Source organism: Odocoileus virginianus, chromosome 24 (genome assembly GCF_023699985.2).
Source record: "Odocoileus virginianus isolate 20LAN1187 ecotype Illinois chromosome 24, Ovbor_1.2, whole genome shotgun sequence".
In the NCBI taxonomy this organism is placed as follows: Eukaryota; Metazoa; Chordata; class Mammalia; order Artiodactyla; family Cervidae; genus Odocoileus; species Odocoileus virginianus.
Window position 1 is genome coordinate 21,173,245 of NC_069697.1, and position 26,369 is coordinate 21,199,613.

Sequence of the window (26,369 nt, forward strand, 5' to 3'; positions counted from 1 at the left end):
CCGCCGCAACGGTTCCCGGCGCGCAGGCGCACAGGGCGGTGCGCCGAGGAGGGGCGGGGCGTGCGCTGCCCCTTAAATACGGCGAAGGGGGCGGTGCGAAGTTGCCGCGGCGCTGCTGCCCAGTCGGCACCAGTTCCAGCAACTGTCTCCTCGTGGCGCGAGCCTGGAGCCTCGCTTTCTCCGGCAGCGAAGGCGGCAGCAGGAGGGAGCGGAGGCGACCGTGCGGCGGGCTCGATGGAGAGCGGCGGACGCCCGGGCAGAGGCGGCGCTTCCACCCCGGCACCCGGGCTCCAGTGACCGACGCTCGCGCTGTGCTCCGCGTCGGAGCGGTCGTCTGCTCCGGGACTGACCCGGCCTCGCTGCCCTTCCCCGCGCCGCCTCCTCGCTTCCCTGCGCCCCGACTCGCTCTCGACCCCACTGCCCGGCGGGGTGGCGGCGGCCGGGGCAGCAGCGGCAGCAAGAACCCGCCTCTATGATGAAGTTCAAGCCCAACCAGACGCGGACCTATGACCGCGAGGGCTTCAAGAAGCGGGCGGCGTGCCTCTGCTTCCGGAGCGAGCAGGAGGACGAGGTGAGGGCGGCCGGCGCGCTTGGTCCCCTCCGCTAGGGCGCCGGGGCGGGGTTGGTGTGCGAGTCCGGGCTGGCCGGGATGGGAGGTCTTTGCCCTTGCCCTTCCCTTTCTCCATCCCCTTCCCAGCAGACCCTCCGTCTAGCCTCTGGGCTGGAAGGGATTAGCCCCCTCCCTTCTTCCCTCCCGCCCTCCCTCCTTCCTTCCTTTCTCTGGGTTGATTGTGGAAACAAAGGGGCTCGCCCAGCCCAGCGCTCTCCCACCGGGTCGTGGTTTGGACGGGAGGCCGAGACGCCTCCTGGCCCCCTGGAAGGTCCCGGGCCGTCTGGGTCCCGCCTAGCAGGAGTCACCACTTTAACCTGCTAATGGAGCGTGAAACCAAATAAAACCTTGAGTGCTAACAGAGGGTAGAAATGGCGTGAATGTTGCAGCCCCAGCCCTTCTGCCCCTAGTTACATTTTCCTCTCCCCTGAAATAGCAGTTTGCGGCTTCAGTTGAATGTAGGTTTGATTATGGAATATCCAGACAGTCCCCGTGCTTTTAAAATAAAAACTCAATCGGTCTGGTTCTATCAGTTCCACTTTTTAGTGGATCCCTTAATTTACAAGCGCTTGGCGTATTTATACTGGATTAAAAAAAAAAAGAAAAAAAGCCTCCTCTTTTAAAGTTTTCTGACTATAGAATGATCGGTAGTGAAAAACGTGGAGTCACCAGAAGGGAGAAGATGGACTAGAGGTGGGCAAAGTTGCCATTTTCAGACAGTAATCTCTACCTCTGCATATTTATCAGAGCTTCTTTGCTATGTTTGGCTTGACATCTGGCGAGAAGCAGTCTTGTTCTAAGAGGAAGCAGCAGTCTTCTGTTAATTCACTCATCAGCATTGGGTTGATAGTAAGGCCGTTGAGGTTTTCCTGGAGAACAGTTTATACTTATTTCTGTTACACTTATTTAATTTAAAAATGGTTCACTAGTTTGTTTTATTTTGCGTGGAGCAATAGTAGTAGTCGATTGGTAGCTGATGAAAATCTTTTAGCATTGCCACTTCTAAATGGTTAGACAGGAAAAACATTAACATTCTGAGTTCTGCTTCCATAACCAATTATGTCCAATAAAATATTAAGCTAAAGCTGGAGGCGGGAATTTAATGGCTTCCTTACTGCTAGTCCCTGTAGTTAGGATGAGTGTGACATAGTGTACTCTCTGTGGCTTATATTGTTATGCTAACAAAAATCAAAGTACTTCAGAATGGTGCTCTTCAAACTCTTTATTTTTTGAAAAGAAACCAAGCCTTTTAGTGTTGATCGCATGCTCAGTTGGGGGTCTCTTTCCAAAGGAGTTTTCTAGAGAAATTGATGTTTTTGGCTGGGCCTGTTTATGAGAGCCAGAAAGTAGAGAATGGCTTTTAGCATTTACAAAGTCAGTGGGCTTTTTAAGTGCATTCTGTTAAAAGGATTAGAAGGTCCTTGAGGGAAAGACCATGTTAGCACAAAGCAAACTTTAAATATAAAATAATACACCTGCCAAAAGTGATCAAATCTTATCTGATTGGCTCACTATTAGGTCAGGAATCTTATCTGATTGGCTCACTATTGCATAATTATTTTTTTAGTTGAGCCCTTACTAGGTGCTCAGGCACTGCCTGAAGACTTTTAAGTTTGTTACATTTAATCCTCTTAGGGCAGGTTTATAGGTGAGGAGACAGATGCAGAACAGAAGTACTTTGGCCAAATGACTAATTAGGAAATGGTAGAGTCGGAATCCAGCATCTGGTCCCTGCTGATGCTGGGCTCTGGGCACAGGGCTAGGCCCAGAGCAGTTGGGTGCACAAGATTTGCTGAATGAGTGAGATCGTGCAAGGCTGAGTTTGGAAGACTTTCCGAAAGTAGTCACTTTGAAGTCTTGCCATGACGTGAACGTGGAATTCAGGCTTGGTAAAAACTAAGGTTCCCAGGGGAAAATATGGGAAATGGGAGGAAATTGAAACGGTCTGTATTGTGTGAATGGTAAACCAAGAGTCTGAGGAGAGCATGAGAAGTTGATCGTAGCAGATAAATGAGTTGGCTTTGTGCTTTGAAATTGTTTCTACTGTAATAAACGCTAGATTCCTAGCCTCTAGTGGAATCAAGAGACCAGTGCCATCATAAAATAAAGAGCAAGATTTGAAGAATTTATTAGATAAGCTCATTACGTAAAACTTCGTAAATCTGATAACCCTAACCGGGAGGTTGTGAAACCAAGTCAATCAGTTTGTTAGAGAATATGCTCTGAGGGAAGGCTCTGGAATTCTCTAAATAATGCACAGCTAGCTTTAACGTCTGGTTTAGATCTTCAGGATCTTCGTTTCTGTAGTTGTGTTTATAGAGTGTAAAGTGAAATAAAATAGTAGTTGCTTTTTGACCCTCAAGCTATGCAGTGTTCCAGTCTGGCTTTCTACTTAAGGGGTTCTAAGTAGACTTGAGAATAGGTTTTTGTAGGACGGAAGGGTGTTCTCACAGCAGTTTTTATTCTTTGGGGTGTGGTTTTATGTATTTTCCCGTTGCATCTCTTTCTTCCCTGCGAGGTAGATAATCAACATTAGCATTTGTAAAGGAAGAAATTAGGCAATGGAAGTGACTTGTCTCAAGGTCACAGAAGCTGGCAGATCATTTTGAGCCCAGGCCCTTTATTTCTAAATCTCTTGTTCATTTGATCCTCTCCAGCTAGTTATTTCTATAGGGAACCACCCTTACTTTTGACAGTTGGGCTTCCAGTCAAGGCAACAAATAAGTATTCCATAGAAGAGCTGGGATCTCTGCCTTTGCAGTGAAAGTGGACAGTGCATTCACAAACGGGAATCTGAAATGAATTCCATTGAACATATTTGCATATATGATTGTTGAAACCAGGCTACAAGATGAAAAGTGTCGGCTCCTAAGGAACATCTCTACAGCAGGAGGTTAGACAGATGACTCATATAAAAAGAAAAAAAAGTCATAACTCTTTTCAACCCCATGGACTGTAGCCCTCCAGGCTCCACAAAAAATTCTCTAGGCAAGAGTCCTGGAGTGGGATGCTGCTATTCCCTTTTCCAGGAGATCTTCCAGACCCAGGGATCAAACCCGGGTCTCCTGCATTGCACATAGGCTCATTACCCTCTGACCCATCAGGGAAGCCCATGAAAGGCAGTAAAGTACTGGTAAAGTACTGTCGGGCTTCCCATCTGGTGCTAGCGGTAAAGAACCCACCTAACAGTGCAGGAGACAGGAGACATGGATTAGATCCCTGGGTCAGGAGGATCCACTGGAGTAGGAAAGGGCAAAGTTAGTATTCTAGTATTACTAGTACTCTAGTATTCTTGCCTGGAGAATCCCATAAACAGAGGAGCCAATAGCACTACAGTCCACAGGGTCGCAAAGAGTCAGACATGACTGAGCGACTTAGCATGCAGGCAGAAGTACCATCAAGTGCTCCAGAGTTAAGATTCAGCATGAGTCATTTGGAGTTGAATTTCAGTGAGTGGGTAGGGAAGGGCCAAACATCATAAACAGAGCAAGAGTTGGGGCTGTGGTCTAATTGAACTGTAGCTTAGGAGAGCAGAGAACAAATAGTGGCTGAGAAATGAAGAGCACCTTCAGTGTAAGATTAAGGAGTTGCTTGCTGTATTTCAGTTTTAGATGTATGCAAGTTTGGGGATGATCTGGCAGCGAAATAGGATAGAATTCTAAAGAGAGAAACAGAAATGACTTGATCCTGGGTGGAATCCAGGCACAGTTGCAAGTGAGAAACGTAGACAGTGTTAAGAACTTGCATTTGGACTTTTTGCTGTAATTAGCTTGTAAGCTCGCTGAGCCAGTAGTCTTGAAACTTGTGGAACTCTAAACCAACTCTAAACCAGAGCTCTAATAAACACAAACTAAGCCTTCCACGTAGCTCAGATGGTAAAAAATCTGTCTGCAATGCAGGAGACCCAGGTTCCATCCTTGAGTCAGGAAGATCCCCTGGAGAAGGGAATGGTAAATCACCCCAGTATTCTTCCTTGGAGAATCCCATGGACAGAGGAGCCTGACAGGCTATATAGTCCATGGGGTTGCAAAGAGTGAGACCTGACTGAGCAGCTAACACTACTATTGAGAAATATCAGGGCTTCTCTCTACTAGCACTTTAACCCCTAGAATCAGTAAGCCTTTTCAGACGTGTATTCTGGGGCTCTTCCTAAGAGCGTTAAGTCCTTGAAGGTTCTTACTTCAAATGGAAACCACTTTCATCAGAAATAACTATCCAAAGGTGGCCTTTTCTATCTGCCAGGAAATGGCACCAGCCTCCTTCATCTGTGCCTGCAGCTTTCTTAGACCTAGAGAAGGGCTGCTTAGCCTACCCAATCAGCCACTTCTTCAAGGGAAGACCCTCATGTACGATTTGCATCCATTTTTATTCTTACGGGTTTGGCGTATCACCAAGGCTTTCTCCAATTTTGTGAAAGTTTATCCCATCACTTCAGAACATTAACATGCTGGGAGAAAAAAATCATGGTCAATCCAGCTTACCATTATCTACCAATCCATATAATCTTGGTTAAATACATTTTCACAGAATGTGTCTTTATTTCTGATTTTATGGCACTCTGCCTCTATAACCCAAAAAGTAGTACTAGTTTGCTGAGTAATAGAACTTGGTACTGGTTAGTGGATATATTAACTATTATTGTAACTTAACTACCTTTTAAAATGTATATGTGTGTAGTGGGTGTTCCTAATATACTACTGCCCTAATCTTGGTCAAATGCCTATGAAACCGTTAAGTACAGTAGAGATAGTTTTAACCATTCATGTTATTCTTGTTTGTGATAATGTGGGAAAGAAAGAACAACAACCCCAAAACAGCTTCTAAATATACAGTTACAATTTGCAAAATGAAACTCTATTATTTAGGGATCGTTTAAGGGGTTCTGTGAATAGCTTTGTTTTTTCTGAGAAAACTGTGGTAATTTATAGTTTATAATTTATAGTAATTTATAGTTCACTTTCCTGGTGGCTCAGCTGGTAAAGAATCCGCCTGCAGGGTGGGAGACTGAATTCCATCCCTGGGTTGGGAAGATCCCCTGGAAAAGGGAACGGCTACCACTCCAGTATTCTGGTCTGGAGAATTCCATGGACAGAGGAGCCTGGTATGCTAGAGTCCATGGGTCGCAAAGAGTGGGACAGGACTGAGCACCTTTCACTTTCACTTGTTCCTGGAGGCAGGCTGTGACCAGGAGCCATTGAAGGGTAAAAGCTGGACCACGAAGGGCAGTTTGGGGCCCCTTCGCGCAGGGAGCCAACAGTCCCATGTCCCTCCCGCCTCTGCGGGCATGGCTGTATTGTGTAGACCTCCAACACACTTTTACACATCCCTCAGTTTACACACTTTTACACATCCCTCAGTGAGGAGGAGTTGGGTGATAGAGAGTAATACTATATATTATTCAAATTCACAGACAGACCTTTGTCCAGCAAGATTCAGGGCTGGTTCCAAGTTGACTATCACTATACTATTGCTACTAAAAGTGAGAAATACCTCTATTCCAAATCTTGAAACATTGGGTATCTAAGAAAAACACATATGAAAAATGATTTCTCAACAGTGCCAAGTGAATAGTATTTTATTCTGATAATTGACCAATGCATGGAAAGACGGATAAGATCTGATAGTGTAGTAGGAGGAATGCTGATGTGAAGGTGGCCAGGTCCAACTGGGGAAGAAGTGTCTTTACTTTTCACCACTCTAACGCCATTGGCATTGGGGTTTGAGTGTGATTCAAGTTTATTTCTGCAACTTGGTGGGTTGATTAGTCTCCTTTTTATAAATCTTTCCTTTGGTCTCAGCTCTGGCTTATCTGGAAAGTTAAATGTCTGCCTTCATCTTTGTCATCTTGTCAGATGCACAAAATCTAATAGGTCTAGAAAAGCAGTTGAAAGAGAATTTAAAACCTATGAATGACCATGTGTGGACCTCTCAACTGTTAGTGTATCCTCTTATTGAAAGAGTTTTTGTAACCTATCTTTTGTTACCTCAGTAATACCATTTATTTTAAAGCTTTGGTCATTTCTTTCATAAATAACAGTAATATTAGGGTTGGAAGGAAAGCTATGACAAACCTAGACAGCATATTAAAAAGCAGAGGCATCACTTTGACAACAGAGGTCCATATAGTTAAAGCTATGCTTTTTCCAGTAGTCATGTACAAATGTGAAATTTGGACCATAAAGAAGCCTGAGTGCCGAAAAATTGATGCTTTTGAATTGTGGTTCTGGAGAAGATCCTGGAGAGTCTGTTGGACTGCAGAGAGATCAAACCAGCCAATCCTAAAGGAAATCAACCCTGGATATTCATTGGAAGAACTTACGCTGAAGCTCCAGTACTTTGTCCACCTGATGTGAAGAGCTGACTCATTGGAAAAGACTCTGATGCTGGGAAAGATTGAAAGCAAAACAAGAAGAGGGCAGCAGAGGATGAGATGGTTAAATAGCATCGTTGACTCAATGGACATGAATTTGAGCAAACTGGGAGATAGTGGAGGACAGAGGAGCCTGGTATTCTGCAGTCCTTGGGGTTGCAAAGAGGCAGACATGATTTAGCAACTGAACAACAACAAATATTGGCCAAAGAAATTTTGTTTGGATTTTTAAGTACCATCTTATGGAAAAATCTGAATGAACTTTTTTGCCAACCTAATACATAAATATATTCATTCACATATATATATTTAGTGGCAAATATCAATAGACTTAGCTCACAGCAGCTGCTCTGTGCCCTCATTCCTTTTGTCTTGCACACCTTGTCCCCACTCAGTCTCAATTCCATACTGTGTAGATTGTTTCAACTTCCAGCAAATTTCACCACTTTCTCTCAGATTTTGCATCACAAACATCTGAGAGCCAACCTAGGCTTGTGAAACCAGTAAAATTAGGGATACTTTTTAGTTGTCTGAGAGTAGAAAGAAGTCTGTAAATAATGATTTTGAGACAAAAGTATGGATAGAGGTGGATAGTTGAAGTTTTTGTTTGTTTTTAGTAACACCTTTCTTAGAGCATTAGTTTGCATGCTAAAATATTGTAGATCTAGTACACTGGGGATGTTATAGAATGTTAAGATGGCTTTGTAGGAATTGAGAGGGAGATACTAAATAATAATACTTTGTGGTGTGGGTTTAGATTCTTCCAGTGTATAGAAGGGGTTTTAACTGTCCTTGTCTCTGCTTATACTCTTCAGATTTCTTTTCTTAAACACTACCCACCCCCTTCCCCTACCACATAGCCTTGACCTCATCTGAATTCCCAGGTACTCAAGATGAGTAGGCAAGTACTTAGTAACATACCAGTTTCCAAATCTGTACCATCACCAAGGCTCATTATCAGATCTCTTAAGCTAGTTTAGATACTGATCTAAACATTTGGATGCTATACCTTAGGTATTACTCATTTTACATTGATCATTTTTGGAAAGATACATTTGGAGTTAATGGCTTGATAAAATTTAATCACTTTGGAATGTCAGGGGACTCTTGCAGCACAATTTCTTGGTTTCTCAGCTAAATCATTTGGAAGAGAAGTTCAGTCATATGACAATGATATCCTGTAGATAAAGATTTGGTTTTAAATCGGAGGCTTAAGTGTTAGTTCAGAAACAGACACAGACTGTACTAATGGTTTTTCAACATTATTAACCTTATGTAATTTAGTTCTTAAAGACTGTTGTGGTCAAATAGGAACATATTAGTCATTGACCTAGATACATGACACTAAATTTCATTTTTTTCAGAACTCAAACGTTATGAATATCGATGGTTTTGAAACTCCCTGTTTACTCAGTGAAGATGTTCTTTTCTGGTGGCTAGTTCCCTGCACCACCCTGTTCCATTATGAAAGTGATCAGGAGGTTGCTTTTAGAGCATAGAATTAGGCAGTAAGAATTTTATCCAGAATACTAGAAACCAGTTTATCCCTAACTCATGCCTAGGAACCAGGAAAAGAAGCTTCCAGCTCTGTGGTCAGAACTGATGGTTACCATTACTTTTTCCATGATACAGGATATGACACTTTTGTACCTTAAACATTTTTTGTTTTAACTTAAAAACATATTCGTTTGCCAGTCTTGATATAGGGTCAAAGCCTTTGAATACCACAGACAATTGGCAAGTATACTTTTTGAATAAAATCCAAAGGTGAAATATGATTTGCAGTTCACTTTGTATAAATTAGGATTTTAACTTTCTAGATTTTTAGAATTTCCTTCTTCCAGTCTTTTTTTTTAAAATCTTATCCATACTTAATTTGATAGCAATTTTTAACAACCCATCTTTAATGAATTTTTGCAGAGCCTTTTTAATAACTGCTTCCTGCCTCTCATTTTATCATTAACACTCAGTGATTACAAAAACAAGTGCAACTGGCAAAATCTGGGAAACAAGCTTGTCATGACAGATGAATTCAACTCAGTTGGTAGGAAAGCAGAAGATCCAACTGTAATGGCCAATAGTACTCACTGTAGTGAGTACAGTGAGGCCAAGTGTGCCTGGCCTACTCACGTAGGCTAGGATCTGAGGTATGTTATACTCCTTAACACTCAACAGTCTTGCAAGGATAGTTACTTCTTTTTGCAGAGGAGGACACTATACCTAAGAAAGCTTAAATTTAAGGCTGTCTTAAATTTCACTTTACCCAAATTGCTATATTTGGACTTGGTGGTGCCCTCAATGTCCATTAGTACTTTGGGTGCTCAGTCATGTCTGATTTCTTTGTGCCTCCATGGACTGTTGCCCACCAGGCTCCTCTGTCCATGGGGTTTTCCCAACAAGACTACTGGAGTGGGTTGCCATTTCCTCCTCCGGGGGATCTTCCTGACCCAGAGATCGAACCTGCGTCTCCTGCATTGGCAGGTGGATTCTTTACCAGTGAGGAACCTGGGGAACTCCATTAGTACTTTAGCTAAGGCTTTGTCAATTGTGTTAATTTACAGTGCTTTCTCTGGACTTGCCTCTGTTCTGCCTGTTATATACTTGGAGGAGTGATGTAGTAAAGTCCTGTCCTGATCAGAATTGAGAGAAATGGTGCTCAGGTCTCTTGAGCATTAGTTGAGCCACCATATGTGGTAATGATATAGTCCAAGGCGCACTGCCCCTCTTCAAATTGAGGGGAGTTATGCACTTGAAGTTGTTCCCTCATCTCCCAACCCAGTTTTGTTGGGGTTTGGGGGAAAGGTGGGACTTGATAAACTGCTGTCAGCCTGGAAGTTTCCATTTGGGCAGATTGGGTACTGGAGCTTACTCATCATGTAGGTGAATCCTGGGCTGGCTATACATTCCTGAGGGCCAGCACTTCATTGGGCAGTAGGGAGAGCGCTGGGCAGGCAGCTGGCACAGTATCAGAAAACCAGAATCCGCACTGAGGATCAGGCTTTGCTCTCAGCTGATTAGTTTCTGGAGAGAACTGTTTGCGTTTGCTTGAAGGCAATATACTAAGGTAATTTTGCAGACATTTCTGTTCAAGTTGGTCAAGACACCTGCCTGTTACTTTCATAAACATCATTTGGTTATTTATCATAGTCTTTCCCCACCCCCGTCCTCTCAACTTGGGTGAATTCCAACCTAACCTAGTGCACAGATTTTCAGTTAGAGGATGGATGTTTACTTCTTGTTTCAGATACTGTTAAAAAGTGAACTGGCAGGAGACTACTCTGTATTAATACAGTGTATGGGGTTTTTTGTTTGTTTTATAAGTGTGTGCACATTTCAAGCTTAATGCTGTTCTTGACCTGGATTTGCAGTTTCCTATAAAGGCGAAACAGTATTTTAGGCTTTGTGGGCCATATCGTTTCTGTTGAAATTGCCCAACTGTGCTGCTGTAGCATGAACAAACAAACGTGAATGTCCGTAGTACTTCTGGGGCTGGGGTTTATGGTTATGTCGGGCTTGCAGGTGCTGTTGGTGAGCAGCAGTCGGTATCCAGACCAGTGGATTGTCCCAGGAGGAGGCATGGAGCCTGAAGAAGAGCCTGATGGCGCTGCGGTGAGGGAGGTTTATGAAGAGGTAAGACGGAGAGTAGTGCAGTCTGGGTGAGGTTCACAAGCAAGGCAGTTTGCTGCGTACACCGAGGAAGAGGCATGAAGACAGTGCTGTTTGGTTGTCTAATTCAACATTTTAAAGCATGTGGCTACAGCTAGCACTTTGGTAAGCAGATTATTTTTTTCTACCTGGTAAAATAGTTAAAAATCAATGTGGAAATCCCCCAGAGCTGAATAACACACAGTTATATAACAGTTAGCCGCATCAGTGATCAATATATAATGCGATGGCCTTGCCCCAAAGCAAGGTTAGTGTTAACTGAGCAAAAATGCACAAAGAAAAAATTCATCATGTGCTGCAGTACATTTTCAGACATATAGGAAGCCAGTTGCTTTCATTTTACTGGCTTTGTCTTAAAGTTCAGTAAAATGAGGGCACACACATGCACAGAAGCACACTTGGCCTGCTTGTCTTCTCACAACTGATAGAAGATGGAACTTGCTTTTACTCAGGAGCAAAACAAGTGCTATAAAAACTTCTTGAACAGCAGTTAGAGCATAATGAGAAGTGAGTGATAAAGCTCTCATTGGGTGTTGGTGTATAATTGGAAAGGTTTTCTAGAGACAGGTCTTAAGGGATAAGCATTCTCAGAGAAAACACGTGCCAGTCTGTTAGTTTTCATTCTGGGTTTGTGGCACATGCTGAAGTTCCAGTCTGTCACAGAACCAGGTAAAAGGAACAGGACTGTGCAGTGGAAGGGGTAACACAGAGAAAACAACTTGCATATAAATTTTGTTATGTAAAAACTTTACATTTCATCTTTTTTAAATAGGCTGGAGTAAAAGGAAAATTGGGCAGACTCCTGGGAATATTTGAGGTGAGTTACAAAAGTAATCCTTATCTTGCTGATAGAATTAATGACTTCTTCGTTCCTAACAGGCCAGATAATCTGGCAGCAGCCTGAGCTAGATATTCCTCTGAAGCTACCAGTAGGCAAGGAAGTCATGGGATTTAGGAGGGAGGGAAGTAGAAGCTGCTTGACTTTCATATACCATTACTACAATATTCTCAGTATCACCTAAGGGCTTAGGTCGCTCATGGATACTGCCTGGAAATGAACCCTTTGCCTTCAGCATGTAACACTGGATGATATGCATAATGACTTTATCCTGAAAGGACACCATGAGGATGCAAAACTCAGATGCACAGACTAGATACTAGAAGCATAGAATTCTCTTCTATAATTCGTTATTACTGAAGGCAGAATGGAATTTGTGGAGAAGAAATTTGAAAGTGACAGGTATTCCATGGAAAGTGGGAAGAAATGAGGTCAGGTCATGAGATCCAAGCTGTTCTCAAATATATTTTCATACAAGATTCAGACCTAGATACATGGTATATCAGGCACATTGTGATTTTTTTTTTTCAAGATACCCTTGTAAGTGTTAGCTTAGTCCTGCTGATAGGACTATAAATACAGTCCTTAAAGAGTTTATCTTTTAGCCTTTTTCAGAAATCAGAAAAAATTCTGATTGTACAGCACCTGGTAGAATTGATGACTCCCAGAATACAGTAACTGTTAAGAGTAAAAGTTCATAGGGTACTATTCAAAATTTTCCAGAATTCACCACTTGTTTTACCCAGTTAAATAGCACCATCTCCTGGTTAAACTGAAAAACAATGTGAGTTTTCTGTAACTGAGTAACCGCGGTACACATAATAATGCATATGTGAACATGCTGACAAGATTTTTAAAGGGAAACTTTCAATGTTTGTGTAACATGGGAAGGTAACAGTAATAAGTGCTTTACAAATACTATTTAAATTCCATAGAATCTGAACAGAAAATGGTAATCAGTGTACCTTTCCCTTTAGAAAAATAGAAGGGAAAATTAGAATGTTCCTGCCTAGTCACCATGGTGATTTTGATTAATTTGTGAACATAGCAAATAAGTGTATTGATTTCCCAGGCATAGAGTTAAGATGACAGATCCTTAAACATAATGTTTTAAGTGAGAGAGGCCTCTAATTTATTCCTGTTCTCTTTCATTCCCAAAGACATAAGACTGAATGAGTGAATTACTCAGGTGATTTGCAGTAGAAAAAATTAGGGCAGTTGTCTGACGTCTTAGACTATACTAAACAAGGTTATCTTTAATCAAGGTGAAGGTGAGCCCCTTCCTTTAAGGCCAGTTTGTGTTTAATTTTGAACCTAGACACAAGGCTAGGTGGCAGTTTTAATAGGAGTAAAAACTGAGTTGGAGCATATAGGACATGGCATTCTAGAAATGGACTATCCTCGTACTATTCCCAACTTTTGCTGTGCATAGTTCACCAGGAAGCTTTTACATACTTAGGCCTCCTCTCAGACTAACTGAATCAGTGTCTCTTAAAAAAAAAAAAAAAGAAACAAACTGCATCCTGGGTGATGAAATAGATGGTCAAGGTTGAGAGGCCCTGGTCTAGGTTAGTGGGTCTGTTCATGTTTTGTCTTACATAAATTCACTCTGGTGCTGAGGCTTGTATGACTGAGTATACTTGCCTGTGTTGGCAAGTCAACTATGCTAATGTATACCGCACTGAATTCTTCACTTGAAAACATGTACATGACTAGCTCTTGTAGATTAAAATGCTTTTCTTTTTATATTGAAGCAGAACCAAGACCGAAAGCACAGAACATACGTTTATGTTCTTACTGTCACTGAAATATTAGAAGACTGGGAAGATTCTGTTAATATAGGTAAATTCCCTTTCCTTTTGCTATCTGAATTCTTTAAATTCGTACTACATATGTATATTCAGTTTGCATCTTAAATTATTTTTTGGCTGCTTTTTAGAGAAGGTCAATATACATCTCCCAATTTGAGTTATCCTACCATTGTAAGTTAACTTCATTTATTTTTTTCATATATTTATTTTTATTTCATTCGGTGTTTTTTAGGAAGGAAGAGAGAGTGGTTCAAAGTAGAAGATGCCATCAAAGTTCTCCAGTGCCATAAGCCTGTACATGCAGAGTATCTGGAAAAACTAAAGCTGGGTTGTTCTCCCACCAATGGAAATTCTACAGTCCCTTCCCTTCCAGACAGAAACACCTTGTTTGTAACTGCTGCACAGACCTCTGGGCTGCCGTCTAGTGTAAGATAGAGAGAATTGGAAAGACCTCTTCCACCTTGTGCAGTCTTGTGGGCAGAAGCTTCTTTATTATCCTTGGCAAACATCTGAATGACGCTTGCAAACTGTCTGAATTTGCCATGCAGGATTTTCAAACAATTTGCATGTTTTTCAGATGCTTTCAAATCCTCTTTAAAAAAAAAAGATAGTGTAAAATATTTTAATAAGCCAAAGCCATGTGGAATTTTTTTTAGATGCCTTAACTGTACCCTCCCTACTCCAGCCCACCCACCCACCTTGTTATTTTGGTTGGCATTTTCACAGCATTTTGTTTTTCAGTGTTTTGTCCATTTGCTGTCAGTCTGTGGGTTTTGTCACATCAACTTGTGGGTATATTTCCCCCCCTCAAATTGTTTTCTCATTCACAAGGCACACACACGAAAAAGTCATTTTCACATATTCAACAAATCCTTCTGTTGTGGGAATTTATGACAATAATTCTTGATATTAAAGCAGTCCATCAACCCAAAAACTTTTTTCATAGGATCACAATTTTAACTCATAGATCCCAGATTTGGACTGTTTCTTTCTGTATGACCGTATTTTCAGGAATTTGTCAACCTGTCTCGATTTTCACAAGTGGTATTACATCACTAGTTAGCCATATGGCCAATTCCCGTAAAGGGACTCAACAGTCACTTTAAGACAAAGCTTAACTCTGTAGAGCTGGTGATTGTTAGGCAGGTACTATATGCAAATTGCATGTAGTAGATAACATCTTATCATGAAAACCGTACTCCTGGAATTTGAGTTAACATGCTCCAAGGCCAGTTCCCTTTATAATTTCCACATGGAATACATGAGAACTATACATCCCTCAGTGTAAACTAATTTTTAAAACACTTTGTTTTCTAATTTAGTGACATCAGTTAAACTTGCTGGTGAAGGCCAGTTGGTGCTGACTGCATCACAGTTGAGTGAAATGGCCTTCTTGTTCAGCTGTCACAGACCTAGATTGTTAAGGCACCTTAGAACATCTCATCTTTTATAGCTGGTCAGTAGGTCTTATTTAACTAAATACTGGGGCTCTGGAACATACCTGGACTAAGAATTTGTCTTACACTTGTCTTTATATTCACTTAAGTCCAATGAATACCTTGTCTGTACTTTGCTGACCAAGTGAGAAATGAGGTGGGGCAAAGTGAAAGATGATTCCATATATAGACATTAACTTTTTGTAAACATCATAACTGGTGACTATAAAGTAGAAAGTAAGCATAGTTCCACATTTGTTCTCTAAATTGTCAACCTTTAAAAACATAATTGCTGCTAAAAATAGAATGCTGTTACACTTAAGGAAAATTGGTGCCACTCTTTTGAAAATGAGATCTTGTGCCATAAATGCAGCTGAACTAAATATAAATATTAGTTCACAAATGAATGCTGTCAAAGGAATGAGTAAAGTAAAAAAAACCAATGACATTTCATCCTAAATTATGTAATGTGATCATACATGATCATCCAGAATTTTTATATTTTTCTTTGTACAGAGGTTATGTATTCTGGGTGTTTTTTTTTTTTTTTAAGGAAACATTTTAAATCCCACAGATTGACACTTTGTAGTTTTTTCTCAGTAATCTCTGAAGTTTCTTTAAATTATATACTTAACACAGCAGAGAGAACTGGATTGTTTTTGTATATAAGACTTGTGTCCACCTGAAATGTCAGAAGCACTGGGGGCGGGGGGCTGGGTATCTTGTATATGATATTATTAGAAGTAATAATGCATGAACTTATTTTATAAACTCTTGGACTATGTATTTGACATGTAAAATATGTACAGTATTAATGTCAGCCTTTTCTTAAAAGTGAGCCTTATAAATATTGTTGTATAATTTTCTTTGGTCAGAAACATTTGGACTAAGTAGTACCATTGGGTCAGGATTTTCTTCAGTGCTGTTTAGCAAACCACCTGTCTTTAGTCTGTGCAACTAGGAAAAATTTGTATAATGCATCAAAATACTTCAGTTGTCACACTTTAAATTTCACACTTCACTATTCTTTTGGAACCCAGCCTAGCAAAATTTCCTAGAGGAAAGGCCCTAAGGAGATTTATTTGTTAAGAGAAAAAGCCGACTTCGGCAGACTCAAGAGCTGAACCTACTGTAGATAACAAATAGTGTCTACTATCTCAACGCTCCCAAGCTTAGAGTGTTGGGACTGTCGCCTGTGCTTTCTGCAGAGCAGCAGGATAAATTTGGGCAGCTAAAATGTTCAGTGTGCCTCCCAATTTAAAAAGTTTATAAAGTAATTTGTAGACACAAAGTAGCAACTGGCTTGCATGTTTGTTGCTGGGTTGTTGGTGGTTTTTTTTTTTTTTTTTGTAAACTGGTGAAATTTTTCAACCAGGCATATGCCATTCAATTTTCTGTCAATCACACAGAACTGAGGGGAAATGATTGTTGTATACACTTTGCTTTGCATGGTCTCATTTGAGATAATTGGTGTAAGAATCTTGACTTTTTTTATATTTGGAAACATCAAATAAAAAATGGAAAAGAATTTTTTTTTAACACAGCTTAGCACTGTCAAAGTGAAAACTTGTCTGGTGTTCCACAGTAACAGCTTTACTTACTGTCTTCCCATTGACGGCCACATAATTTTCTGCTAGTCGTTTATTTATACACTTCCATTTTATGATTCTTACTAGTGGAATTAACTAACATAAAAGGAAGGGCTCACCAGTAAGGTGTTGCCGTTAACTCTCACTGTATGTTTTCCATCTTATACAGGACATCAGTCATGCCACTGTGGTTGTCTTAATTTATTGCTATTCTCCTTTCCTAATGGAGTTTGTGTTATAATAATTTTCAAGGGGCTTGGCTTATCCTGAGTACTTTGGTGTAATATGCTGCAGATACTTTCTACACTGTGGTCACATTATTACAGCTGTTTTAAAAAGGTAACTAACTGGTGAGGCCATTTTATTTACCCAAAATCATTGTTTATGTAAGATGAACTTTAGAATCCTCACATAAAAGTTCTACTCAGATCTCATTTGGTTTTGATTAAGATTTTAAATTGGAAGAAAAGAGAAAGCTTGGCATTTTCTAATGTCTTCACATTGGAATACAAGAATCTTCTAGAGATCTCTTACGTAAATCTAGTTAAACACTAGTTGAGTTTATCAAAGTATGATTTGTGACAGATATTACAGCTGGAATGTTGTAGCTGATTGTCCTCAAATGAAGTTCCCATCCAGTACAGTTACCTTGTTTCATAAATTCTTAATGCAACATTCACCGTTAGCTGCACAATGGTCAGCATTTGCTTTATGCCCAGCGTTAGTGCAGCAGCATAGAACACGTTTCTCCCCTCGAGGAACTTAGATTCTAGTGAGGCATAGAGAGGAGTTATGTATCCATCAGAAAATGTCCTTGAAGATGTAAGCTCTATTTTTTAAGACATGTACCGACTTCAAAAACAAAATCTTTATTTAAAAATGTGATCCCCATCAAATACTTTGACGCATTTTGTATGGAACTGTAGAACAAAACTCAGGTTGAAAAGGGATCTCATCCCTGGTGCTGCTGCTGTCCTTTTAGTACCTTCCTGACTAGTTCCCTGGCGGCTCAGCTGGTGAAGAATCCGCCTACAATGCGGGAGACCTGGGTTTGATCCCTGAGTCAGCAAGATCCTCTGGAGAAGGGAAAGGCAACCCACTCCAGTATTCTCTAATTCCATGGACTGTAGAGTTCATGCGTTCACAAAGAGTTGGACACAACTGAGCAACTTTCACTTAACTAGTTCCCTTGGCTAAATTCAAGCAGTAAGAAAGCTGGGAAGGCTCCTAAGTGCTATCTTGGCACTGCATTATGGCAAAGAGCCTAATTTACTCAGAAACTAGTCTTACATTTCTCTACTTTGATGTGATTTCAACTGATTATGATCCTAAAAGTTACTCTTCCCAATATGTGGAATACTACCCTCTGGACATCACGTTACCTGGTTCTAAACACTAGTGCCAGACATAATAGTACTGTAAATCTTTCTGCTTTTCTCAATTTTTACTCAAATTCATTCCATAATCAGTGAAATAAAAAATACTTTATTTGGTTATTACTGTATAGTAAGAGGTATGTGTAATTAAACATACCTTTTGATCAAGTTACTACACCAGGAGTCTAATCTCAAGGAATGCGGACACATATGTACCTACCACGGTAAGGCAACCAAACTGGTGAGCCATGGAAATAAAATGCCCAGGCCCAAAGGCGTAATGGTTAACTAGTAATGTGTCCACATGGTGGAATATCATAGACATAAAAATGGTATTCAGGTTAAGGATGCCAGAATAAACTGGTATGGCAGTGTAGTACCACTATTAAATTTTTAAATGCAGGCTTCCCTGGTGGCTCAGTGGTGAAGAATCCGCCTGCCAGTACAGAAGACAGGTTGACCCCTGATCCAGGAAGGTCCCACATGCCGTGGAGCAGCTGAACGCACCTACGGTCATTGAGCCTGTGCTTAGAGCCCAGGAGCTGCAACTCCTGAAGCCCATGTGCCCAAGACTGCTCAGCAACAAGAAGAGCCACCACAATGATGGCCCATGCTCTCCCCAGTTAGAAAGTCTGCGCAGCAACAAAGGCTTGACACAGCCAAAAAAAAAATTTTTTTTTAATGCATATAATAACCCTTTCACCTACTTCTGGGAACCCAGTCAACAAAAATGCTTCAAGTTGCACAATCAAAATATGGTGAATATGGTCAAAGGTGTGTACTGCTTTGTTTATAAAATGTGCATCAACTTAGATGTACAAATTGGGTGGGGTTAAGTTACAGTCATCCATTGATAAGACAGCAAAGAAATGGGCTGCCAGAGATGGAGTTCCTTTCAATAATCACTAATTGAAAAACACTACACAGAATTTCCTGTTAAAGCTCACTTTTAAAGAAGCCTGTACAATTTTCTTTAAAAATCAAATCCTGTATAATTTTGAACATTCCTGTGAACATTGAGAAATTTGCTATGAAAATATATCATGAAAAAAACAGGGCTTGATAAATGGCCAATCTGTATGTGTTAATATCAAAGTGGAAAAATGAAACCTGCACAAATCATTCCTGTTACTAGAGTAACAGTTAACATATTACTTTTTAAAGACTTCCCAAATGGAGCTAGTGGTGAAGAATCTGCCCCCAATGCAGGAGACCTAAGAGATGCAAGTTCAGTCCTTGGGTTGGGAAGATCCCCTGGTCAAAGAAATGGCAAACCACCCAGTATTCTTGCCTGGAGAATCCCCATGGACAGAGGAGCCTGGCAGGCTACAGTCCATGGGGTCGCAGAGAGTTGGACACGACCGAAGCAACTTGAACAAGCACACATCACTTTTTAAAAGGTGGCAGGGGTGGGTGGGGGGCACACATCTTGCTTATAACACAAGTAATGTCACTGTCAAGTAGGTAGGGGTTAACAGCCTGGTGCACGCGTGCTCAGTTGTGTCTGATTTTGTGACCCGATGGGACTAGCTCGCCAGGCTCCTCTGTCCATGGGATTTTCCAGGCAAGAAGCAAGAATACTGGAGTGGAAGTGGGTTGCCATTTCCTTCTCCTACAGGCCAAATGGAGACCCCAGCCTGTTTTTGTATATTCCACAAACTTGGAATGCTTTTCACATTTTCAGTAGTTGGGAAAAAAATACTCTGACGTGAAAACTAAAGTTTTGTTAGAGCAGAGAACAGCGTACCTATTTGTTTAAAATCGTCTATGGATGTCTTCTCACCACACTGGCAGAGCTGAGTTAACTGAGACAGACCCATGGCCTGGAAAGCCCAAAATATTTACTGTTTCAGAATGAAAAAACAGGGATTGCAACAACTTGGTCCTACTCCTTTGGTTACTCACAGTTCTAATACTTCCTGCCAAAACATAAGGAAAACAGCACCAACTTGAAATCTGGTGCAACCAACCTATCATGTTTAAGCTACTTGACAGATCTAAGTAAGTCTTTTTGAGTAGTCTACTCTTAGAATATAATCCAGAATACTTCGTAAACTTATTATAATGAAACTTACAGAGCTACTGGAATTTACTAATGACACACAAATTCATGAAGTGCTCCCTATTTTTTATGAGATGGTTGGATGGCATCATCGACTCAGTGGACATGTGTCTGAGCAGATTATGGGAGATTGGGAGGGACAGGGAAGCCTGGCGTGCCTGGGGTCCATGGGGTCACAGAGTTAGACATGACTGAGAAACTGAACCACAACAATCTAGATCATGAACTATTTATTTCAATAGGAGTCACATGGTGGGTGAGTGTGGATTGGGAATATATAAAATGGAAACACGCTAGTTATTCCACAATAGGGAACCTGAGCTATCTGTCAAGTCTCTCATATTTCTAAAGCTTTTTTGTCTCATAGGTAAAAATGAGTAGCAGAAAAATGTTAAAGCTCCTTAAAGAGCACCATGAAATAAACTTTTACAAGATCATGGAATTCAGTTGTTGCTCTCTACAAGAGACAGTAAGCTCTAAATATCCAGGCACTTACCATATGCTTCTCCAACCAATCAGAAACTACAACAAGTCCACAGAGGCTTGCTTGGTTATTAGCAAGTCTGCATTCATACCCTTGAATGCTACAACTGGCACATATCAAATCAGCTAAAGGGTAGCAAAGATGAAATCGCCAGGAGGATGAAGGACCCAGACTCTTCAGGTTGAGTTCTATACTTAACAAGGAAAATTTTAGTCCAACTCCCAGTTTTGCAGCCAATGGGGAACTTTTCCAATTTGTAACATAAAGATGTAGCAAAACCAACTCCTGGAACAAATCCTCCTGATTTCCAACCTCAATGATTAAAAAAATGGATATTAATGCAGGGGGTGGAAGATATAGTTAAGGAAACAAAGTATCATCAGTCTGGGTGGTGGGGTACAGATTTTTATTCTTAATATTCCAAGTTATTACATTCAACACGTTTTGTCTTTGTGATCATTAAGTCATTTAAAAATAACCCCCTAATATAATTTCTTAAACTAAGCGCATGCTGCACAGTTAAATGAAATGTTGCCCCCAGTCCCAAAATACATTATTCCAATGAAATTACATTTTTTAAAAATAGACTGTTGAATTAGCTGCCCTATAATCATGGCATTTTACCTTTTTCGTTTGGCCAGCTCTTGTAGATAAGGCTGTATTTCTAAACCTTTGCAACTGCAACTAACAAAAAGTTGACGTGGCTAAAGTAGCCAGTTCCTATTATTCCCATACCATTTAGTTCCATTTAGCTAAAACTGTTAGTCTTATAGGATTTCCCACCCCATACTCTCCTTTACTAGTGCTAAACCATAGCACCTATGGCTTTTTTAGGTATTGTGTTTATTTTTAAATGCTTCTGAAATTTTGTATTAAAGTATGTTCTTGGTCTACATATCTCAAATCTAAGATCTCATTCGGCAGCTTCTGAGAGGACCAACACTAGCTAGCGTGGAAGTAAATCACAACGAAGGAGACAACAAAATTTTAAAAATCACATGAAAAACATAAGGCTCCTATCAACCCCTCCAGATTTCAGAAAAGCTTTTGAATGGGCAGAGTTATGTTCAGAAGCCATTTATCAATATACTCAGATTCTTTTCCTCTCCCCGGGCTCTGCACAAGCTGGCCCCCTGCCTGTAGGTATTGAATCCAGAAGCGCAGTCCCTCCCAAGCGCTTACTTCCCCTCTCCATCCGCGCTGCCACTGCCGTCCATCTGCCCCACCCGCACCCCTCTTGAGATGAGAAGGCCCACGAGGGAACATCCTATGCCAGTCCCATTCACCTAATCATCCCTGACACGTAGTAGTGCATCCATAAGCTAAGGAGTTACAAAGTCAAAGGCTTACAAGGGAGAAGGATTACAGAGCAGAGCAGGTGGGCTGGGAGGGGATTCTAACCAGCCTGAGAATCACTGAGTAGAAGAATAACAAGCTCATCTTAGGAAGGCTACTACCCAGCTCCTCCCAGCAGGTGCCTTGCATAAGGAAGGTCACGTCTTCCTGTTGTCAGAACTTCAGATCATTCAAGTTACCCGAATTCTAGATTCTCACGCGACACTCCCAATTTTTCTAAAATGTCAGCATTGATTTCAAAATGTTTTAACCAACCACACCATGTGGGCCAAGGAAAACAGGTCCCAAAGCCAGATGTGGCTGCCAGTTTTAAAACTCTATCTTGGCCTCTCCCAGATCCCCTTAAATTCTAAGGAAGACCAGCCAACACACTGGCTCTTGTTTCATCCCACTGGTTGGGGAGCAAGTATTATCAAAACAATGGGGGCTCTTATCAAAATTACAAACGAAAAAACCATGTTGCCATGAAATGAGGAATTCACGTATTTGCACTTCGGTAACTCAAAAACTCAGACATCAGAGTCCTATTTTAGATACATTTTTGTGGATGAACAGATTTAAATCTGGAATTTTATACTTCTAAATCACTATGTCATACTAGCTATCATCTGAGCAATGTGCCACCTACAATAAATAAAACTGATCTCTATTTAACTGATTGAATATTCATTCATTTTGGCCCCAGAATGAGATTCAATTCCCTTAGTTGTAAGACAACTTAGAGAGATCAACAATTGTTATAAATGACAACAGCTGTTAAGCTTTTAAATTTACAATATTTGGGTTATGAACAATTTTACTCTGAATTAAACTAATATTTGTTTCCAAGCAACGCATTTATTGAAGGATACCAGTTACCAGTCATCAAAAACTTTTGTATGTTGAAAATGTAATTTTAATAGATATTCTTCATCTTACATAGGAGCACAATAAAATACACCACATTCTGAAGAAACTCCAGAAGGTACGAGAATAAGAGTGGGGAAAATTCAGATGGGCTACAATATCCATTACCTTAAACTGCAAGAGACAAAGGTTCCAACCCACAGGTTAACATTTACATACTTATGACTGACTACATTAATGTCTTAAAATAACAAGACTTAGGAATTAGATATGGAAAGGTGGGAAAGAACAGCTTTGTGGGGGGGAAGAACTCTGTCAATGCAGATAATTGCTGATTATCAAATTAAAGAATAAAAGGAGCTCCCGCAGTAAATATTACAGGGATGACAGTAAGAATCATTAATTGAGGATCTGATGCCCTCTAAGGGAGAAACCTTTCTCATGACGCTTATGGCAAGCTGACTGCTTGAGATCTGCTCAGCAGGTCTGCAAGAAGGACTGATAAATGCCTCAGCGAACCCCAAGTGATTACCAGATTGCTGTTTTCTAATAACAATGGTCACACACGAAGTTTTGAGACAAGAACTAAGAGCAAGGTCATAACCCAAATGCCAGACACAACGGTGGCACAAGCAGAAGTCCCACACAAAGCCAGTCACTGGTGTGGCTGTGCTGTGACTCTCCTGAACAGTAAGTTTCCAAACACTGTGGCAAGACACCAACGGTCACCTACTAATCAGACAACACACGCACATTTATTTCAGATTTCTAGGAGGTAAAAAAAAATGTCACATACTGATGTTTTAGGCATGCTCAGGGCCAGCTTATAAATACTTCATTCAGTGATATATCTTAACACAAATCTGCATCAGTGAAAAGAAATTGGCAAAATCTACCTCTCACCATTCAATTCGTCAGATGGTGAAGATCAAAACAGAATGTTCCATCAGTTTTAATTTTTAAATACGATTGTCACAATGGGAAAATGAAATAAACACAGTAAAAGAAACTGTACAAAGGCAAAGTAGAATAACAAAAAATATTTTACTAAAACATAAGATTTACAGAAGTTTCCAGACAAGCCATACAAAATGGTCACAAGCTTTTTCTTGAAGGGAGGATTCTACACTTGACAGCAAGGTCACAATGTTATTAGTGAGGGCTGTGATGTCTGTTTAATGTTCCCATTTTGGCTCAAACAATCAAGCTTGTCCATCTACAGCGTCTAAATAAAGTTAGACTTGGCTAGAGAGCATATTCTAAAGAACTGGTTAGCTGCTTTTAACCAATGCAATTAGATCACCATAAAAAGGGGGAAAGGAGCCCATAAAATTAAAATAAAACTACCTTCCCCCCCACCAAAAAAAAAAAAATAACAATAAAATAAAGAAAAACACCCACACCCCTGCAGCTAACCCTGACAACTACCTTCATTCACAGTGCTTTATACTTAAACCATGATGGGGGAAATGAATAAAAGCAGAGAGGCGCCACTGCTTTTAAACGTTTCGCAACAATCCAGATGGTACTTCTAGCCTCTGCTCATGCTTTACAACAGTGAATCAGGACAAGACATAGATTTGCTAATGTGCATTTAATCACCAAAGGGTTGAAGATGTCTGGGTTTTTATTCTGTAATGTTTCTAAGACTGTGTCCATTAAATGCAAACAAAAAAGGAAGAAGTCTTGGCAGAACAGGAGAAGTGATGCACACTTGAGGATCGAAGCGATTTAAATATTATTCATGGCATATAGCCTAGTCCATGCTCTAGCTGTGGACAAAAACAAACGTGATTATTACTTTACTTAAGTTCAACATGTTCCTTTCCAAACTCTATACAAAACAAACAAACAGAATTAAGTTAATTATGAAAACAGCATGCTATAATCTCTTAAATTCATGTCATTTTCTATAATCTAGATCGGGGCAGAAAGACTGTCTATACATCTAATTACCGAAACATTACAATGGAATTCAAAAGTTCTACAAAATTCCAAAGGATGAAAAGAGCTGTCTCCTTCCTTTCTCATATGATGCTCCATTAATTGTTAAAATTTGTAGCAAGAAAAAAAAAATTTGTAGCAAGAAACTTATTGCTTTCAAACTCCCTAACTATAAATGGATGCATAGTTTAATTTAATCAAACAGACTGCAAAAACAGCTCAAGGAAGTTTAAAGGTCTTCCATTATCTTTACATATAGCTAAATGAATGGCAGGCACTCAGACATTTGTTAAATCGTGTAGTTTATACAACAGTCCAAGATCTCCCAACTACTGTTCCTCTTTAAATCGGAGTCATGCAGTGAGCCGTAAGATGGAGTCTGAAAATCTTTTGTTAAGAGGTTATTTACATACTATAAGAGAGATCTGATCTTCTCCTTTTAACAAATCTTTTCCTTTCTGGTTAAAACTAAGTTTTTAAAAAGGTGATACACAGGAATTCCCTGGCAGTTCAGTGGTTAGGACTTGACACTTTCACTGCCATAGCCTGGGTTCGATCTCTGAACTGGGACCTAAGACCCCTCAAGTAGAGCAAGACACGACCCCCCCAAAAAAAAATGTTGTGGTACAGGTTGTTTTTTAAAGTGGAAGTGGTGTGAAGGAGAATGAAAAATACCTGTTTCTATGGCTTGGGCTTCGTTGGTCTTCCATTGCTCCGCTACATCATTTGCTAATGGATCATCTGGATTGGGAGCACTTAACAAAGCCTGGATCGATAGCAGAACTGTGCGGATCTGCAGTGCTGGGGACCACTTATCTACAAAGGCAACAAGAATGACCATGAATGAAAACAACAGCCCCAGAACTGCTGCGTTTCCCTCCCACACTTCTGCGGTCTTCATATAAGGTAAGATTATAATATTCAGATTCTCAAAATGGAATGTTTAAGAGAAAAAAGGAAAAAATCTCAACAGCATATGATGATAAAGATAACACTTACCTTTCAAAATATCTAAACATATTCTTCCCAACTTGTCTACATTAGGATGATAAATTTTGGTCATGAAACGTACTTTAGGGGCTGCCATTGGGTATTCTTCTGGAAGGAATAGTTCAAGTTTAAAAGTCCCTCCCTCAAAGGGGGAATCCTGAGGGCCGGCAATGACCACATGAAAATAACGGGCGTTGCTTTCATCTGGTTCTGCTTTAATGCCAGGAACTGGTTCTGCCAGCAAACGCTGGGTTTCCTACAACAGAGAAACAGAACACATTTGTGAAACAAATACCATTTTGCTAAACACCAAAATAAAAATTAGAGAAATTTATTTCTTGGAATTGGATATAAAAGAACCTCTTCAATTTCTCAAAGGGTTTTCTATTTAGCTTATAAAATGTAAAGTTCAAAGAAAATAACATAAATCATCATAAGCAGCTGAAAGCAACTGCCAGCAAACACTGATGACATCATGTACAACTGCAGCTACAAATGTCTACAAATATGTGGAGAATAAAATTAGACTAATGAAATTGATCTTATACTCATGGGAGAGAAAAGGGAAAAAAAAGAAAATAACAACAGTATTTCTACATAGGTAAGGTAACCTGCTCTATTTAAATTTAACCAAAACCAAGCTGTTTAAAAAGCAAAATTAATCTTTAAAGTCATTGAAAATCTCCCCTCTGAAAAATCTAACGGAACAAAGGAAGTACAAGTGCAGAGGCATTTAAACAGTGCTGGAGATTAGTCTCCAAGCTGATTAGTCTCTAAAATCGAAAATGAACCAACCTCAAATGGACCCTTACTGCTCCCCCAACAATATCATTAGTTCTCTTTTCCATCTTTCTCTCTCTCCTAATTAACTGAACATTCTTCCTCCTGTCCACCTCCAATATCTCTATCCACATCTTCACTTTTGGCTGACATCTCTGTTTTGTATGACAGGAGAAAACAGAAGCCCCTCCTTAGGTTCTCACAGTAGCAT

The 26,369-nt window shown here is 40.3% G+C and overlaps 2 protein-coding genes across 6 annotated transcripts in view; one reads left to right on the forward strand and one right to left on the reverse strand.

Annotated features, from left to right (window-relative positions):
• The first annotated feature begins 93 nt into the window (after positions 1-93).
• On the forward strand, positions 94-16,663 carry NUDT4 (nudix hydrolase 4). 2 transcript variants are annotated; one of them, XM_020876402.2, is made up of 5 exons: positions 94-571; positions 10,500-10,610; positions 11,419-11,463; positions 13,239-13,326; positions 13,528-16,663. In XM_020876402.2, exons 1-5 carry the CDS (start codon positions 473-475, stop codon positions 13,728-13,730), a joined length of 546 nt encoding a protein of 181 aa, XP_020732061.2. In that variant the 5' UTR covers positions 94-472; the 3' UTR covers positions 13,731-16,663. The 2 variants fall into 2 exon arrangements, with proteins under 2 accessions (XP_020732061.2, XP_020732062.2); XM_020876403.2 differs by having other exon boundaries at positions 95-571; positions 13,242-13,326.
• A 6,514-nt stretch (positions 16,664-23,177) lies between these two features.
• The window catches only part of UBE2N (ubiquitin conjugating enzyme E2 N), a 39,724-nt gene continuing 36,532 nt past the window's right edge, over positions 23,178-26,369 (reverse strand). For all 4 annotated transcript variants that reach the window (XM_020876399.2, XM_020876398.2, XM_020876400.2 and 1 more), the window contains 3 exons: positions 25,388-25,634; positions 25,064-25,204; positions 23,178-24,216 (listed from right to left, as the gene is read on the reverse strand). In XM_020876399.2, the coding sequence (XP_020732058.2) occupies positions 24,176-24,216; positions 25,064-25,204; positions 25,388-25,634 (429 nt within the window). In that variant the 3' untranslated portion in view covers positions 23,178-24,175. The remainder of the gene's footprint in view (positions 24,217-25,063; positions 25,205-25,387; positions 25,635-26,369) is intronic.